Source organism: Adelges cooleyi, unplaced genomic scaffold (genome assembly GCF_023614345.1).
Source record: "Adelges cooleyi isolate 19-005CV unplaced genomic scaffold, UGA_ACOO_1.1 ACOO_flye_CR_arks_rails_tigmint_CR_PRNA_39, whole genome shotgun sequence".
NCBI lineage: Eukaryota > Metazoa > Arthropoda > Insecta > Hemiptera > Adelgidae > Adelges > Adelges cooleyi.
In genome coordinates this window covers 739684-758639 of record NW_026096067.1, presented here as the reverse complement: position 1 = coordinate 758639, position 18956 = coordinate 739684, and the positions used below count along the sequence as shown (strand labels likewise).

General features: G+C 32.2%; 1 protein-coding gene and 1 pseudogene across 1 annotated transcript; both read left to right on the top strand.

Moving 5' to 3' along the window:
• The first annotated feature begins 204 nt into the window (after positions 1–204).
• Positions 205–17940, top strand: LOC126841536 (uncharacterized). Its single transcript, XM_050578105.1, has 6 exons — positions 205–222; positions 14253–15648; positions 15876–16023; positions 16141–16253; positions 17302–17443; positions 17744–17940. The coding sequence occupies exons 3-6, from the start codon at positions 15891–15893 to the stop codon at positions 17806–17808; spliced, it is 453 nt and encodes a 150-aa protein (XP_050434062.1). The 5' UTR covers positions 205–222; positions 14253–15648; positions 15876–15890; the 3' UTR covers positions 17809–17940.
• LOC126841532 (bifunctional glutamate/proline--tRNA ligase-like) lies at positions 6642–14158 on the top strand (annotated as a pseudogene).
• Positions 17941–18956: the final 1016 nt, after the last annotated feature.

Below are 18956 nucleotides of genomic sequence, written 5' to 3'. Positions count from 1 at the left end.
ATTAAGAGCATTTTGAGTTGTTGGCTACAAAAATAGGTATTAACCAGTAACAAAATAAGTTTCACAATTTCATTGAAACATATAACGGTTTGTAAAAATTTTAAAGTATTTTTTTAGTATTTGAGAGTAAATCCAAGTGCACGGTGCAAACCCGGCGGTAATAAATAAGCAATCATGCACAATCGTGTAAATCATGGCGTAGCTAATATATTATTATATTATGTGCGCGCATTTAAAAAATAATAATAATTTAAAACTCACCTAAACGCGGCCCTTTTTTCACAGCATTCGAGAGCAGACTTGGGCGACAATATTTTCCAGGACGTGGACGATGCACAAATCAACTCTGTGGACAACAAATGTATGTAGCTGAACCCTCGTCCCTTGAAAAGCTTCATTGATCGCCACCACCAGGGAGATTTATTATATTAGGTACATACCCACGAGGGGAGCAGCTGCTATTGCGCAGAACAGATCAGAACAAAGTACAATGACTCGCCGATTCCGTTTGGAGTCTGAACGTTAACCGTCGATGATCAATGAGAAAAATACAAAACGGTTTTTATTTACACTGTAGTAGTGAATATGTTTAAATTGTTAATCCCAAGCACCAGCCAAGGGGCATGGCACCCTCCACGCGACCCCTGTTGTAACAATAGCAGCTATTGTAATGCATCGTTCCCTACAAAATGGCCGATCGTTCGACCACGCGACTAGGGTGTTGCCCGCCGGTCGATCGAGCCTGCTGCTGACTTGCTTTTAAATTAAATACAATTTTTAAACAATATCAAATTTATTTTAAAAAAGTACACAATATAGCTCAAACGCTGAATACAGAGCGCAATCGGCTACCTGAACACCGGGTAGTCCGTTTATTATTATGTCCATCTATCTTGTACAGAAAACGTTTTCTATGACTATAAAAATTAAAATGCAGTTATAATAATAACTGTATTACGCCTAATAGTAATCACAGTAGATTTATTACAACGCGTGTAAGCCCCAGCACGTTTTTGATACTTAGTAAAAATAATTATAATTTGATTTTTGAATTATATAAACCATATAGCTGTATAACGTTGTGATATATTGTTGCTATCACATTGTTCTCGGGCGATAAGCTTGGTGGACATCCATTATTTTATTACTCAACGTTTGATCATTAAAGCACAACGCCTTTATATACGGTGAAGGAAAACCATAGTGAGCTATCGATATTTGTATACAGTGATATCGATATGACTATGATACTAACATGTCAATACCTAAAGTATCGATATTTAACTATCGTTTTTGCCCCACCAGCAAATGGCTGTCGGTTTCAAATTTTCGTTAATCGATTATACGGAGTTTGTCATCTAATTACAATGTATGTCTATGACCAAGATCAAAATTAATGGATTAGTAATTATAGAGATAACTGATGATAACTATGATTTCATTGTTAATAGTAGATAAATTGAAATTTCAATGTCGAAAACATTAAGAAAACAATATTGCATTTCGATAAAAACTCGTTCAAAAGGCAATCAAATAAATTAGCATTTTTTTTAGGGGAAGGGGTGACTTTTTTTTTAATTTTTAGCCCAATAAAATACCTTTCAGGTACGATTTCTGATTTATAGAGTTGCTATACTATTGTATTGGTATTGGTATACGTAAGGTATACAACTTAAGAGTTTATTAAAAAAAATTAGCGAAAAAAAACACAAAAATATTCATTCATTTTTTTTTACTTAATACCAAAAAATGTTTGTATACGGTGTGATTGATGTGTGACTTTTGTAGTTATTTTAATTACCTAAAAACTATAAGTACCTAATAAGTACCCAAGTAGATTCTTGCTACATCTTTTATATATTTAGTGATGTTATAAAATATCAGCCTAATTAAATTTTTTGTTTGAGTACTTTATTTGGAAAATAATTAGTGTAATTATAAATTTAAATTTTTTTCTCAGAGATGAGTACCTTACATATTTAACAAATTTCTTATAAATAACTTTCCTATCTTATTTTATTAGACGTATAATTTCAAGAGTCTGAGTTTGTTAAATTCTGTTTGACATTTATCTAGTTGTTCAGATTAACCAAGTACAAAATAGTCGAATTATTGTTTTAAATCAACCAACTGTTTTACACTTTCACACATTTGTTTAAAGAATAATCAACAGATAGTCAAATGGCTAACAATATAGCTGATATTCTATTCTTCAAACAAATGTGTGAAAGTGTAAAACATTTTTTTTAATTGTCGGTGGACAACGGTTGGACTATCACTTTTTTTATTTTAATATAAAATATTGTTGATTAAATATTTTAGTTTGAAAATTATGTGTATAGTTATAATGTGAAAATATTAAAAATTTTAATTAGAATAGTATATACAATTAATGTGAATGTGGAAAAAACCTCATATTATTAGTACCATTGAGTATATATATACTCAATGATAATAGGTAACATACACCACTGTTATGTTTTAACCTATATCAATGCTAACGCATTAGTGTCTCACTGAAGTAGAATATTCTCTACCAATACAGTGTTTGCAAAAAATCGTTTAGATTTTTATAATATATCATATCTAATCGTTTTTTGCAAACACTATACTAGTAGGATTTATTTAGTAGAACTATTCTGTGGACATTTTAAAGCCAGTTCAACTCAATACTTAACGTTTCCTATACGAACATCCCCTTGGTGTTTCAGTAACCCGGACGAAGAAAATTTGATAAAAACACGCTAGACACATTACGTAAATAACGTTTGAGTGTATTAACACATCAAATCTATTCAATTTTTAAACTTAAATATGAGTTAATATAATAAGTTAAAAATGACAAAATATGGATACTATCTTGGTTTAAAATTTAATTTTAATGCAACAAGTCCAATACCAGAACTCTAAAATTACATATTTTTTAATATAATATTCACATACCTATCCCTAATTTTGGAATCACTATTACATTTAAAATAAATAAAATAGTAACACGAATGATTAAATTGTTTTGTTCTAAACCAAGCAGCAAGTTTGTGCATAATGTTCTGCTGCCGAACCAGCTCAATATTATTTACAACTAAGCGTATACACCCAGTTCAAAAATTAAAGGTTAGCTTAAAGCAGGTCAGGACTGGGCCACTGTTCTATAATACAATTGTACGTGACCGTGAAATGGGCTGACCTAAAAGCTTTACTGTTCAGGTTGGGTTTTTAAGGATACCAAATTGAAACTTAACACAGTAAGCAAGAAATTGTTGTTTATCATAATTTCATAGCAAGTGAATAAAAATATATTTATTTTTGAATGTATTAATGTATAACGATGAGTACAAAGCGAAACCTTACAAATTGAAAAAAAAAGAAAAGCCAATTTTTCAACTTAGGAGGTTTTTTGTGCAGCCATCAATAAGTAAAATATATTATGCCTGAAAAAATTACATGTTTGAGAATATTTTAAATCAATAGCTGAATTAAACTCCATGTGGTCGCATCTTAATTATCTATACTAGTCTCTATTCTCTAGTTGATAGGTTGTCCACTGTCCACACAATAAGCAAAAATAACATTTATCCCACTCAAAATTGAGAGCGGTGTAAACACCCCAATTCAACAGCCAACAGAAATCTCAAAGGCACCACTGCTTGCTTTAAGGTTAAAGAAATGTTAATACATTTAAGCCGAACAGTATGATAGTAGTTGTATGATCAGTTAAAAGAATAGGTTTTCTTTTCAAAACCGTGATAAACAAAATAGTCTATACATATTATTATAAATGTCAACCGCTTCAAAGCGCTCATATAAACGAGCACACAATAACGATATTTTGTACATATAATATTTTTTCATAAATCCTACTAACAATTAACAATTTTTTTCCATGCCGATTCGACAAATTACTAGTTTTTTTTTTTTAAATTATAATACTACTTAAATAATTCAAGCCTTACCTTTACAAGGTATAATTTATCGTACCATGCGCTGACTGCCACACAATAAAAAAAAATATATTTTGCATTGACGATTAAAATATAGTAATGTAAATTGTAACTTTTGTTCAGACGGTGCGAACTGAGAAGAATAAGAGCACATTGTTGTTTTTTTTTTTCGGAAATACGTTAAACGACGACACACGGCAGCGACGGGAGTCGGCAAACGAATGGCATAAACCCACCACCACTGAACTATATACAAGGAAGGTGCCCAATGCATATTTCCCATGTAACAAAAGTGACTAGCCTCAGAGGCCGCCATGTTGATTCCGTTTCGTTATTTTACTTGCCGTATCTAACTTTGTTCAATAATTTTCGATGATTGTTTCTGACTTCATATTGTCGATATCATTTTTTTTGTTTTAACCGCTGATAAAAGATAATGAAAGAAACAACAAAATTGGTACTCATGCAGAACATTAACGATTTAATAAGTTTTTGAATTTAGAAAATTATTAAGTATAAATTATTTGGTAATAAGTGAAAATGTAAAAAGAAGGAAATTATTATCAGTCCGTAGTTAGTGGTTACTAAACATTCTGAAATATTGCAAGTCGCGTCAATGTTTTTATTTTATTTTTACCTATTATGTCTTCGTTAATTTTTTTGGTTTCGTGAAACATTCGGATACGAAAATAGCATAACGCTATTGTTTTTATTAGTTGTGTTTTGTGGTTATAATCACAGTCATAATTGTGACTGTTGGGAGCAGGAAACAAGCCAAGTGATACAACTTGTGAGAAAACAGACACTGCCATACATAGGCGGACCTAGGGGTGGGCTAAAGGGGAATTACCCCCCCCCCCCAATATGTGATTTAGCCCCCCCGAACCCAATTGGTTTTTTTATTTTAGTAAAATTCTTATTTAATTTTCTATTACCTAAAAAAGTATAAAAACCATTTTTTTTCAAATGTGCTTTTTTTTATGTATATTTTAATACTTAGTTTTTTTTAGACTAGTTGGATAACGTTTGATTGTGGTTTATGTGTCATTTTACACAAGACAACTTCTAATGTTTTATTATCCAGGCGGCTGACCGCCAACCGTCTAGTGGCAAGACCTATTGGGAGGGTATGATGAAGGGTTGTTATTGTCATTGTAGACTACTTTTCCACAGCTAAGTATAAACAAATACAAAATATAAACATTGTATATATATCTATATATAAAGCAAACTTATTGCAGATATTATAAAAATAATTGAAAACCCGTGGTAAAATGAAATGGTTTTTTTTTATGTTAAAACATTTTGGGGTATATGCCATGCTAAAAAATATAACCGATTCATTGTCTATTTTACTGCAAATAGTACAGATAGTGTTTTTAATACATAAAAAATATTTCAGTTTGTTTTGGCAAACGGAGCTTGTTATATACTTAAGTTGAATTAAAATTACTATAGTAAATTAAAACACAACAATTTTACAGTAGGTATTATTTTGAAGGATAAATGTTTAAGATAACTTTTAGAAGTCAAATTTTAACCTAAATATTTAGTTCATCCATTAAGTATAGTGACACCAAAAACTGGTTTGTAGTGTATTAAATCATTTTTGTGTTATTTGCTTTTTAAATTATAGACGAAGTAAGCGGATGGAAATAATAGTATTCTAGCCCTTTTTCTCACCTCGTCGAGAACATAAAACTAAATTTTAGTTTTTTTTGTACATTTTTTAGCTAAAATAAATAGACAAAATAATGTAAAGTACATTTAAGTTCATTGGGTACATTTGTTCCCCTGTTAGATATATATATTTTTTTTATTTAGATAGCTATTATTTCAAAGACATTTTTGTGTGATATTTAAATCAAATATCATATTTTTCGTTACTTAAATCTTTGCTTAGCTGACAATTACCACTAATAACAATATAAAATATGTTTTTTTTTTATAATAGAGAACTATAAATTAGTATTATCAGATAAAACAAGAAAAGTAAATAAGGGACGATAATTGTGAGCGGGAAAATATATCATATAAGTACATTCTAACTAATTTTAAGGCGTACAAATATTATTTTTTTCTAGTTTTATAACTTTTTAAATTACCTATTTTCTCAGTTTTGGCGGAAGTTTGATAAAAAACAACTCAATGTAATTTTAGATTGTATTAATAAGACGGATTCCAATTTTCCTTTTAATTTAAAGTTTACCGTTTTCTTTATAGGCGTTAAAAGGTCAATTTTTGATTGTGCTATTAGAATTATAATTATAAAAAAAAAATTATTAACACTACTACAGTAGCGGCTTTGGTTGTTATATTTATATTTATAATTTATAAATTAAATGTACTATATAGTAATAATTTCGTTATGAGTTGATAATCAACTTCGATTGTAATATTATACATATTGCATTAATGAAAAAAAATGACAAAATATAGCTGCCCACACATACGTAAAGTGGAAAATTTACGAAAAATAAATATATTGTAGGCTACATTAGTGTCTAAATATTGTCTGGGACTAAAGCCCCCCCAAAAAACCACCTATGCTGCTATATAGTATACACTGTATATAGTTCAGTGCCCACCACCTTATTAATCTTTGCTAAGTCCAAACCTTGTTATCAGTTATTATCATTTGGAAGAACTGTTATCACAGAATATCGTGTGCTGTTATCACTTATCAAACAGCAGCAGCTACTCTGATACCGGCCACATGTCAAATATTCAATATTATATTGCCGTATTACATTACATTCACTTGTTTTGTTTCATGTGGCTCCGCGTTCAACGTGAATTAAACAGCAGACCTTTCATTTATAATATTATATTTTGTTTGGGAAAGCTCACAGCTACTGCTGTGCCTATTACACGTGTCAGCGTTACTCGTTGACGCAATAGTACTGCGGTAAGCAACAATTTTGGATAAACAATTTTGTTTTGTTTACAAATTACAATACAGTTTGATGTGCGTTTAACGACGTTCGGGTTAATTATCTAGAGCATTCGTTAATTTTACGGAGTACCTCTTCGATGGCGGAAAAAATTTACCACCGGCGTTTGGGTGAGTAAAAGTACTTTAATAATGCTCTATTAGCTTCACTGATCCGAACGGATTGAGACAGAAAATATGTCAATAATTTAATCTAACCAAAAAAAAAAGTAAATCAGTACAGTAAATTAGTATCAGATTCAAAGTAAATCTTAATAGATGTTAACTATACGGTTGAAGTAAAAGTATATACTTTAAAAAGAATTTGTCATTAATACTAAATTATATTGTTACGACGAAAAACAAACAATACAGACAATCTAGCTACCCTTTGATTTTGAACAGTTAAACAATTGATTTTAACAATTAAATATGTCCTGAACGTGATTAGTGTAACCTATAAAAGTACAAAATAATTCAGGTACAATATTCATATTATACAGAGTTCAAAATACAATTTTAACAAATATATTAACATTTGTCCTAGTCAATATTGTTACGTTATGCTTTTAATAATAATGTTTTATTATTTTATTTAACATTTTTAACACTGTTGTTGAACATTACCCGAAAAATGATTTGGCTGCAGCTATATTTATTTACTTAATACATAAAATGTTTTAAAAGTTTTATTAAATTCATTTTAGATCAGCATTCCTTAAGTGTTATTTTTCAAAACTTGTTTTTTAAGATATTGTCGGCCTAATTCAGGTATGATGATTACGAATTACGCCGACGACGTATAAAGTTAACCTAAGATTTACATTGAAGTCAAAACTAAATTACCGTACTAAAATGATTATATCAACTATATAAAATTTAAAAATGTTCTTATAATTTTTTTTTATTAAATTTTTCGTGTCTTGTTTTAGCCGCTTCACATACCACTGCTAAAATAGCATCAATCGAGATTAAAGAGACCGAATCTTCAATCTCTATAAATGGTGTACAAGTGCCAAACTCGTATAAAGATATAGATTTGACCCGTTATATAGCCAGGCTAGTGTCAAATAAACATGGCACATCGAATAAAGGAAAAACCAATTGTTCTTATTTGTATGGGAAAGACATAGAAGAACAATTGTTGGTAGACAGTTGGCTGAGTTTTGTTGTCGACGATGAAAAGAAAAATCAGGTCGAAAAACTTCAGTATTTGGATAAAAGTTTAAGTGCTACATCGACCACATCAAAATATCTGGTTGGTACGACTTTGACCATAGCCGATATTGTGGTATTCTGTTGGCTAGAAAATTTGCAAGACAAAAAAGCCATTTGCGTGTCAAACAAGCTCACTCACGTTGAAAGATGGTCACAATTCATTTCCTCTTTGCCGTCTTTCAAAAATGCCGAAGATAAAAATCAAAGTCAAACGAAAAATTCAAACCCTGACACGAAGGAACAAGGGAAATTTGTTGAACTTCCTGGAGCTGAATTGGGAAAGGTCGTCGTAAGGTTTCCGCCTGAAGCAAGCGGGTAAGTTTTCAAAAACAATAGAACACATTTATAAAGGATATTACAGTTGACAAGTAGGAACGTGTAAAATGTGTAAGTGTACCCTTAACAATGTAATTTTAGGTACTTGCACATCGGTCATGCAAAAGCCGCACTTCTTAATCAGTATTATCAGGAACAATTTAAGGGACGTTTGGTTATGAGATTTGACGATACAAATCCAGCCAAAGAAAAAGAAGATTACGAAAAGGTTTCTAGCTGAAATAAGCCAAATTAAATTTTAAGTTTAAACGTTCAATTACACTTTTTGTTGTAGGTTATTTTGGAAGACGTAAAACTACTTGAAATCAAGCCGGACGTATTTTCGTATACGTCAAATTATTTCGACAAAATGATTAGCTTGTGTGAACAAATGTTAAAAAAAAGAATGGTGTATGTCGATGATACAGATCCGGAAACAATGAAACAAGAACGAGAAAAGCGAATAGAATCGAAAAACCGCAACAATTGTAAATATTTATAAGTTTGAAAATGGATTTTAACTTAAATAATTTATCTTGTAAAGATATCACGTTTAACAAACAAATATCTTCCATTAGCTGTCGATAAAAATGTGAAATTATGGAACGAGATGCTGAGCGCGACCCCTACTGGACTGAAATGTTGTGTCCGAGCCAAAATAGACATGCTCTCGGACAACGGATGTATGCGGGATCCTGCGATTTACCGTTGTAAGCCTGAGACTCATCCTCGTACTGGAAACAAATACAAGTAAATCAAATATTTCTTAGTTGTTTCTCGTATTAAAACATGTTATACTTAAATATTTTAATTTCTTTATTTTCAATTTATAGGGTCTATCCCACGTACGATTTTGCGTGTCCAATAGTGGACAGTTTGGAAGGTGTGACACATGCTTTACGTACAACTGAATACGCCGACCGAGATCAACAGTACTATTGGTTTTGTGACGCGCTGGAATTGAACCCTCGGCCTTATGTCTGGTCGTACAGTAGATTGAACATGACCAACACTGTTTTGTCTAAAAGAAAATTAACGTGGTTTGTTGACGAAGGCTTGGTGGATGGCTGGTAAGTGGTAAATCAAATTTCTAAAGGCTAAATCGATAGATTAGTGCACACTTATCATGTCGCAGAATTGAATTTGTTCAGGAGAGCGAAACAAAGTTTCTAACTATTTGCTTTAAATTTAAATTTATTGCTATTATGAGATCAAACATTTTTCAGTGTTAGTCAGTATCAAATACTGATGGCTCATTGATATCAAAAAGTGTATTTTGGAAAAAAAGTCTACTTGTGATAAGTGTGCATTAAGCCATCAATATAACAAGTGCAAACATATTATACTCTTACGTTTAATTTTTTTTTTTTTTATAAGTCGTACATTTTACTGTTTCGTGTCAAACAAATTATTTACAATGTAATTTGTTTGTCTTTTAAAGGGACGACCCACGCATGCCTACTGTTAGAGGAGTGTTAAGGAGAGGTATGCAAGTGGAAGCTCTGCGTCAATTTATTATTGCTCAAGGATCTTCTCGTACAGTCGTTACGATGGAGTGGGATAAAATTTGGTCGATTAACAAACGTATAGTAGACCCCGTTGCTCCACGTCATACTACGGTGGAACTAAACGCATCAGTTCCGGTCTATGTTGAAGATGTTAAAGAACCGTATGTTATAAAGAATGTACAGAGACATCCAAAAAATCCTGACTTGGGCACAAAAGACGTATGGATCACTCCTACGTTGCTTATCGATTATGTTGACGCCGAGGGCTTGGCTAGTAGTGGCGTTGGAGCTAAAGTCACGTTCATAAACTGGGGAAACGTTATCGTGACTAAAATCAACAAGTAATTATTATAGAATTCTGAGTTCTTTTTTTTGTTTTTTTGTATTTGTCGTCTTCTATTTATATTTTATACCAGTTCAATTTTAAATATAACCAATTAGGAGTGTTAATATATTTTATTGATTGATTTTTAGAAATTCAAGTGGCAAGATTGAATCGATCAACATAAAAACAGCATTAAATGATACCGATTACAAAAAAACCACAAAACTTACATGGCTGCCAAAAATTGTACCTGCTGAAAACAAATCTTCCGACGTACCAGCGCTTGTACCCTGTTTTTGTGTATTTTTCAATCACTTAATAAGTAAACCTGTACTGGCTAAAGATGAAGATTTCAAACAATATGTAAGCGACTTGGAAGATCTATCGTCGTGTAAGACTCGTTTAGAAGTACCAATGTTGGGTGATCCAGAGTTGCGCAATGTGAAAAAAGGCCAAGTTATACAGCTGCAACGTCGGCCTGGTTACTTCATATGCGACACTCCCTATCAGCCGTTTAGGTATTTATACATTTATGATTTTGTTTTTTTTTATATTTAATATTATTATAGGCTATGACTTAATTTATTATTGATAAGTAGAATACATTTTACCAATATTCTTTTAAACATAATTCAAATATATTTTACACAAACATTTTTAGGATTTTGATTTTAGTGTCATTGTATTAGCATCAAAATTACTTAATGTTATTATTAAAAATACTGAAAACATTTTTGTCACACTCCAATGTACCGGGGGGTCCAAATAGGCTATTCAGAAATAGCGCTTATCTGTTGTTTACCCTGACTCATATTTTCTTCATAAATCGTAATTTCCTTAAAAATATAGAAAATGTACATTGTTTGACTCGATACTATTTTTTTTTTCAGTATTCACACAAGCAAAGAATGCCCTGTAATCTTGTTTTCTGTACCAGATGGTCATACCAAGCAACAAGCAACAGTAAGTAGTGGTAATTCAGCAGCATCAGAAAAAAAAAGCAATCAAGCTCAAACTCCAAATTGTGCAAATACTACCAACCAAGAAAATGAACTTTACACTCGTGTGACCGAACAGGGAGACAAAGTTACGACAGCTGAAATCATCGGGTGCTAGTAAAGACGCTGTATCTGAAGCTGTTAAAGCGCTCTTAGCATTAAAAGCAGAATACAAACAAGCTTCTGGAAAAGATTATCAACCTAATCAGCCCCCAGCAAAATCTGCTCCCACACCGCCGACAAATGCACCTAGCACTACCAACCAAGAAGAGCAACTCTATGCTCGTGTGACCGAACAGGGAGACAAAGTACGACAGCTGAAATCATCGGGTGCTAGTAAAGACGCTGTATCCGAAGCTGTTAAAGCACTCCTTGCATTAAAAGCAGAATATAAACAAGCTTCTGGAAAAGATTATCAACCTAATCAGCCTCCAGCAAAATCTGCTCCCACACCGCCGACAAATGCACCTAGCACTACCAACCAAGAAGAGCAACTCTATGCTCGTGTGACCGAACAGGGAGACAAAGTTAGACAGCTGAAATCATCGGGTGCTAGTAAAGACGCTGTATCCGAAGCTGTTAAAGCGCTCTTAGCATTAAAAGCAGAATACAAAAGTACTGTCGGTAAAGAATATCAAGCTGGTGCTCAAACTTCTAAACCTCAATCAGCGCCACCATCTCAGAAAAATGTCGGAAAATCAGATAAAAAAGTAGACCAAAAGAATTAACAAGAAAAATCAACAGCTTCTGCAAACGCCAGTGAGGCCGGTGTGAAGAAAATTACTCGGTTAGGATTAGAAGCCAAGAAGTTTGTAGATTTACCTGACTGGTATTCTCAGGTGTTGACTAAAGGAGAGATGATTGAGTACTATGATGTTAGCGGTTGTTATGTATTAAGACCATGGTCGTTCGGTATTTGGGAGCATCTACAAAAATGGTTTGACAATGTTATCAAAAGGCAATTGGGCGTGCGCAATTGTTACTTCCCAATATTTGTGTCGAAAGCGGTTTTGGAAAAAGAAAAAGCGCACATAGAAGATTTTGCACCAGAGGTAAGAGATTTATAAAAAACACTTTAAATTTTATACCCATAACCACCTTTAACAAATTATAATATACAATATTATAAATTATAATATTACTGTTTAAATACAGTGATATGTTAAGGTTATATATATTGTTCTTAATTATAAAGACAACGATTGTTTCAATTCATTGTGTTTAATAGTTTCGTTGTATGTTTAAAAATTACTATAGGTAGCATGGGTAACAAAATCTGGCGATACAGAATTACAAGAACACATTGCTATCAGACCTACTAGTGAAACTGTTATGTATCCAGCATTTGCAAAATGGATTCAATCCTACAGAGATTTGCCTTTGAAGTTGAACCAATGGAATAATGTAGTGGTACGTATATGATAAAAGAAAAAAATGTTATTGCGTCTCAATTTTGTTGACAAATTAAATTGAGAGAATAATTCGAATGTTAATAATGCAATTATTAAAATAATTTAAACCCATTGAAATCATTGAAATTGTCCTAATGTTTTCTTTTAGCGCTGGGAGTTCAAACATCCTCAACCGTTTTTGAGGACTCGCGAATTCTTATGGCAAGAAGGTCATCATGCGTACGCAACCCAAGATGAAGCCGAACGGGATGTACTCAAAGTCTTAGGTAAATCATAATCGTCAAAAAGGAAATGGTCTTACAGCAATGATTTCTTTTCAAAAAAAAATACTGCAACATTGTCGTTGGACAGTATTGAACTGTCGAGTGTCATCGTTTCGGAAAGAAAAGCGCTTCTTGTTAACCCGCGACAAATAACTTGAGAAATTTGATTTGATTGTAGAATTTTATGCCAATGTGATGTTTTAGATTTCTATAAACAAGTGTACGAAGACTTGCTTGCGGTACCCGTGGTGCCAGGGAAAAAAACCGAAAAGGAGAAGTTTGCTGGCGGCGTATTTACCACCACCGTCGAAGCCTACGTTCCGGCGAGCGGTAGAGCCATTCAAGCGGCCACCTCACATTACTTGGGAACGAATTTCGCACGAATGTTTGATGTTCAGTTCGAGCATCCAGACACTCATCAGCCTGAGTACGCTCATCAAATATCTTACGGCATGACGACACGGACCATTGGAGTGATGGTGATGGTGCACGGCGATGACCGTGGTCTTCTGCTGCCTCCCAAAGTCGCAACGGTTCAGGTAACGGAAAACAATGGGATTGTTTATGTATTATAGTTGTTGTTGTAGCTGGACGGATTGGTTTGAACTTGATAACAATTGATTTCAGGTCATTATCGTACCGTGTGGCGTTGGCGCCAGCACAGAGCCGAGCGTCAAAGATCGACTGTTGAATTTGTGCGATACCGTGAAAAACGCACTCTTGGGAGATCAAGATCCGGTCCCGTCTCCAAACAGTATTCGAGCGGAGACCGACTTGAGGGATAATTATTCACCCGGTTGGAAATTCAACCACTGGGAATTGAAGGTACTATAAATGTAAAAAAAATGTTTTCTCATGTTTGTTAATACTTTGTGTTTGTTTTTTTTTTTTGTAGGGAGTTCCGCTCAGAATTGAAATCGGACCTAAAGACATGGAAGCCGGCCGTCTCATTAATGTAGAATATTCGTTACCAATACAGTGTCTGCAAAAAATCTTTTAGATTATTATCATATCATATCTAAAAGTTTTTTGCACATACTATACTAATAAGATTTTCCTTGCAGAATTTCGCTGTGGTCATTAATTTGGCTTTATAGTACACTCGACGAAATAATGTACTTGTATTGTATAAATTTAATAATAGCATTAAGAGCATTTTGAGTTGTTGGCTACAAAAATAGGTATTAACCAGTAATAAAATAAATTCCGGCGGTAATAAATAAGCAAACATACACAATCGTGTAAATCATGGCGTAGCTAATATATTATTATATTATGTGCGTGCATTTAAAAAATAATAATAATCTAAAACTCACCTTAACGCGGCCCTTTTTTCATAGCATTCAAGAGCAGACTTGGGCGGCAGTTTTTTCCAGGTCGTGGACGATGCACAAATGAACTCTGTGTACAATAAATGTATGTAGCTGAACCCTCTACCCTCGAACAGCTTCATTGATCGCCACCACAAGGGAGATTTATTATAATAGGTACATACCCACTAGGGGAGCAGCTGCTATTGCGCAGAACAGATCAGAACAAAGTACAATGACTCGCCGATTCCGTTTGCAGTCTGGCCAAGGTTTACCGAAGGGTTTTAGGGGACGGTGTGACAGTAGACAACAAATAGGATAATTTGGAGTTGTTTTTCTTTTGACAAAACATAATTATACAAAATAAAATCAAACTGACATTAAAATATGGCAAAAGTTGCTTTCTAGATGACCTGTACAGTTTATGGAAAGTACTTATACCGAGAAATTCTTTAGAATAAATATTTAAGTCTTGTTCTATGCTTTCTCGTTTTTATTGAAAAGTGATGTGTTACCAGAGTCTCCGTAGTCACATTGGCTTAAATACAGATAGCGAACATGAAAAAAAAAACAGTAAAACTATGCCCCGACCCCACTGTACCAGTTTTTATTTTTTTGCAAAAACATTGTGGGCCAAATAGCCCATATACAGTGTCATGTATTTGTTAATTTAGTTGGAATAGTCAACGAATAATATTTCAATCGTTTGTACTTTATAGTTTAATTTATAATCGCTTATTCTCAATAAAATTAATATTTATGTATTATATACTTCCATTAGAGCAAGCTCTTACTAACTATTTATACTTCATAGACTATATTATTCTTTCAAACCTCTATTATACTTCTATTTTACTAGATTGACAATTTACAAATCTAATTTGGGTTTTTTTCACAAAGTAACAACCCGATTTTTTTTTAAATCCACTGCTTTTAAATAATTTTCAACTTATAACACCGTTTCGCTCGAATTCGGTTTTTTATGTGTGTGTGTTAGTGTGTAAGCTTTTTCTAAGAGCTTGGAAAATCGATGGTTACACTAGTATTAAATCGTAAGCCGACAAAACAGATATATAGTACTAGGATTTGTATACACAGATGTAATAATACGTTGTTTTCAACTGCTCTATCATTTGACTATTGGCAAAAACAAAATATAATATATTTCATAAATCCCGCGTACTGAACACCTACAGAAAACGACTACGTGTTTAACAGTTAGCCATTAGTATACGTTGTCCCTTTTGTGTTGCAAAACTTGGAACTGTTTTCATTCTTCAAGCCTTTTTTTTCTAAAACAAGTACTCTAGTAGGTTACCTATTATTTGAAAAATAAAAATGTATTCGAAAACTATGATACTGTTTTTCAGCTTGGCATTGTACTTATTGGAATGTCAGGGTAGCACCGCCTACTTCAAAACAACGTGTAAGTATATTGGACAATAAACATTTATGATTAATAGAAAACGCTAAGATTTTACCGCCCCCATTTTCGCATCGAATAGTCTTTTTACTGTTCACTTACTAACAATTATTCCTAATAATGATAATCCGCATAATATGACTGTCAGTTTATCGTTTTTATTTCGCTAACGAAGGCTAAGTTTTACAGGTAAATTATACTAATATACATTCTTATTTTGAAAACAATAGGAAATAATAAGAAATATGGTCAGGGAAAATGTTGGCCAAGATGGCACAGGCTATGAAGGATTAAAAGATGTATTAATTAAAGTAGTCGCTAAATTAAAATTATCCATAGAGTTCCCTGGTAAGGATGAGTTGCTGGTGGAATCAAAAGGTAAATTCAATAAACATGTTGAGTAAAATGTTCAAAAACTATCGAAGAGACATTTTTTAAATATTCAATTTATTTCTTTAAAGGTTATTGAAAAAAAATTATATTTTGTAATTTCAGAATATGTTGATAGTTTACTCCATGACTACACATTGGAAGAAGTTATAAGCGTTGTCAAAGATTTTGTAGACTCCGAAAGTTTGGCATACAATGGTACCGTACAAGATTGCGTGGTAAAAAAAAACTATGATACTATATTACATATAAAAGACTTGTGTGATTGTTTGTGCTTCCCATCGGTAAAAACATTGTGATATTCATAGTAGTCGATTTAGTGAATGACTTTTTTACGCATAAAAAAATACTAAATAACAGAACCGTTTTTGGATGATTCCTTGCCGATTTTACCCCAGAAGGAAAAAACTTAATTAAAAAAAATTTAATATTTCCTAATAAGCAGTTTACAAATTAGCATCAACGGGTCTATTTAAAAGTGAATGTATCCGAGTAAGCCAATACAGTGGGGTTGAGGCATAACGGATCAAAGCATAGTGTGACCGTTTACACTCTGCAGGAATAATTATAAATAAAAATGTTAAAATCACTTTCAAACAAACGCTTTGGTACTAATTTTTAAACTGTTTACACTGTGCTTGGTTTGGACTTGGACGTGACGTGGAAATACTGATTCGCATCGAGGCGTTTATTTGAAAGTGATTTTATCACTTTCAGCTATAATAATTTCTGTACACCCTGTGACCTCCTCGTCCCACTTTGCCCTGACCCCACAGTATTGACTTTTTTATTGTTAAAATTTAAAAAAAATACAAATGATCCTTTACAAATAAAAGCAAAAAAAAAAAATAACCTGAATGGGGTATTATATTTACACGCGTTGCGGTTACTCCCATTTGGATATCTTGACTGGTTCGCCAACGTTTCAAAACACTTCCATGTTCCTTCTTCAGGGCTCAGTAAATATTATAAATAGTTTTTGAGTTTTTTATGTTTTTTAAAACTTTAATCCCCCCCCCCCCCAGATACCAACTAGATGATATTTATAGAGTTGCTTAAAAAATCCCCCATCATTGTAAAACCAATAGCATCGAAGCTAAACACTATTGATCCTAATATGACAAAAAAACTCTTTAACTACTATAAAACTGGTGTTATAATGATAAAACAATCACAGCAAGTCGTTAATGGTGGTTTTGCAAAAGAACTATTAGTTTTTTCTGTAAAATTGAATATATATTTAAATGTTTTCTTGTTGTTTTGTAGAGAAGGGCAACAAACATTTTCGGGTCACTTGACAGTTTTAAACGTTATGAAGAATTAGAAGATATAATTAAAGTGATAAAGCACAAATTTAAAGTTACCAAACACTTCCCTACTTATCAAGAACATAAATCGGCGTTATCAAGTAATTAACATTATAATATAATATTCGATAAATGCGTTGTGTAAAATGTTCATAACCACTGAAGAGACATTTAAATATTTGAGTGACCTTTTTTTTGCTGGCGTACAAAATACAAATAGAATCATGCGAGATACGCGTTCATCTTTTTTAAAACATTTTTTTAACCTTTCTTCAATAATTCAACAATTTGAAATAAAAATGTTTTGCCCATGTAACACATTAATATTGTCATCTTATTTTTTGCTATTAAGTTGGCCCGATTCGTTTGTTTAAAAATTGTTTAATATTTTGTATTTTCAGACCGCGCACACTATACTGTGGATCAAGTTGAAAACATAGTTATTGAAAAACTATTTTCGATTTAAGGGTTGGACTATATTTTTAACTGTTTTTAAATTAGTGCATGTCACATACGATTAATTTAGTTTTGTTTGATTATCTAATTATTTTGATCTTGTATTTCGTTAGTGCACTGTTTAATATATGTATAAGTACTACAGAATTATAAAAAAAAATTAAGACATTATTTTTTTTTTGACATTGTCCATGGATATGTCTTATGGCTGTAGGTCATTCTGAAAACAGTACTGATATCATTGTGGATTATGGAGGAGTATTAAGGAGGTGAATTAATAGAGATAGTGGATTAGAGATACTAGATTGCATATCCAAGTATTCATGTGTCCGCATGAAGTATGGATACTCTTAACTCTGAATTTACTCAGTTTGTATATGAAACTGAATTATTATTGTATATAATGTTGTTTTTTTCCATAGGTAGGTAATATCCTCTTATAGGTACAACAAATATTTGGCTCGACAATTAAACAGTACTAAAGAGAAAAATATGTAAGGTTACATTATTAATAATAACATGATTTTAAACGATAAATATAAAATTATAGAGAAAAAAAAACAACCAGAGAGTGCGTAAAACTAAAAGAAATTAATAATATAAACTTTAATTAAACTGAAAAGCCAGAGCTCTTAATAAAGGAAAGAATTGCAAGAAAGACAGAAACGGGACGGTTGGATATAATTCTTTTTGGTTACTTTTAAACGGATTTTTATATAATTTATTATATCTCTAAAATTAATTAATACAAAAATAAAAATCTAAATCTATTAAGTGCATATAACTACAACTAATAAAACTTGATACTTGATAACAGATTCCTTCTGATAACAAAAGTAGGTTTTGGAATTTATTAATATAATAATAACGATTAACAATGAAAAATCGTTCATTGGATATATTGAATATTTAACTAAACAAAGTAACTATAAACTTGAACCATTAAGATAGATTTATACAACACAGATGTCTAACGATATAAACGATAAGACAAAACTTACAACACTCTGTTCGTTTATTTTTCATTAATATTTTGTAATGAAGTGCTCGCTTTTCATTGCGACTGTACACCAATCGAATGCCTGACGACTGCAATCCTTGGGTTAATAATAGTTGGCTCGATAGTGCCCCAAAAACACTAGTTTGAGAACGCCTTCG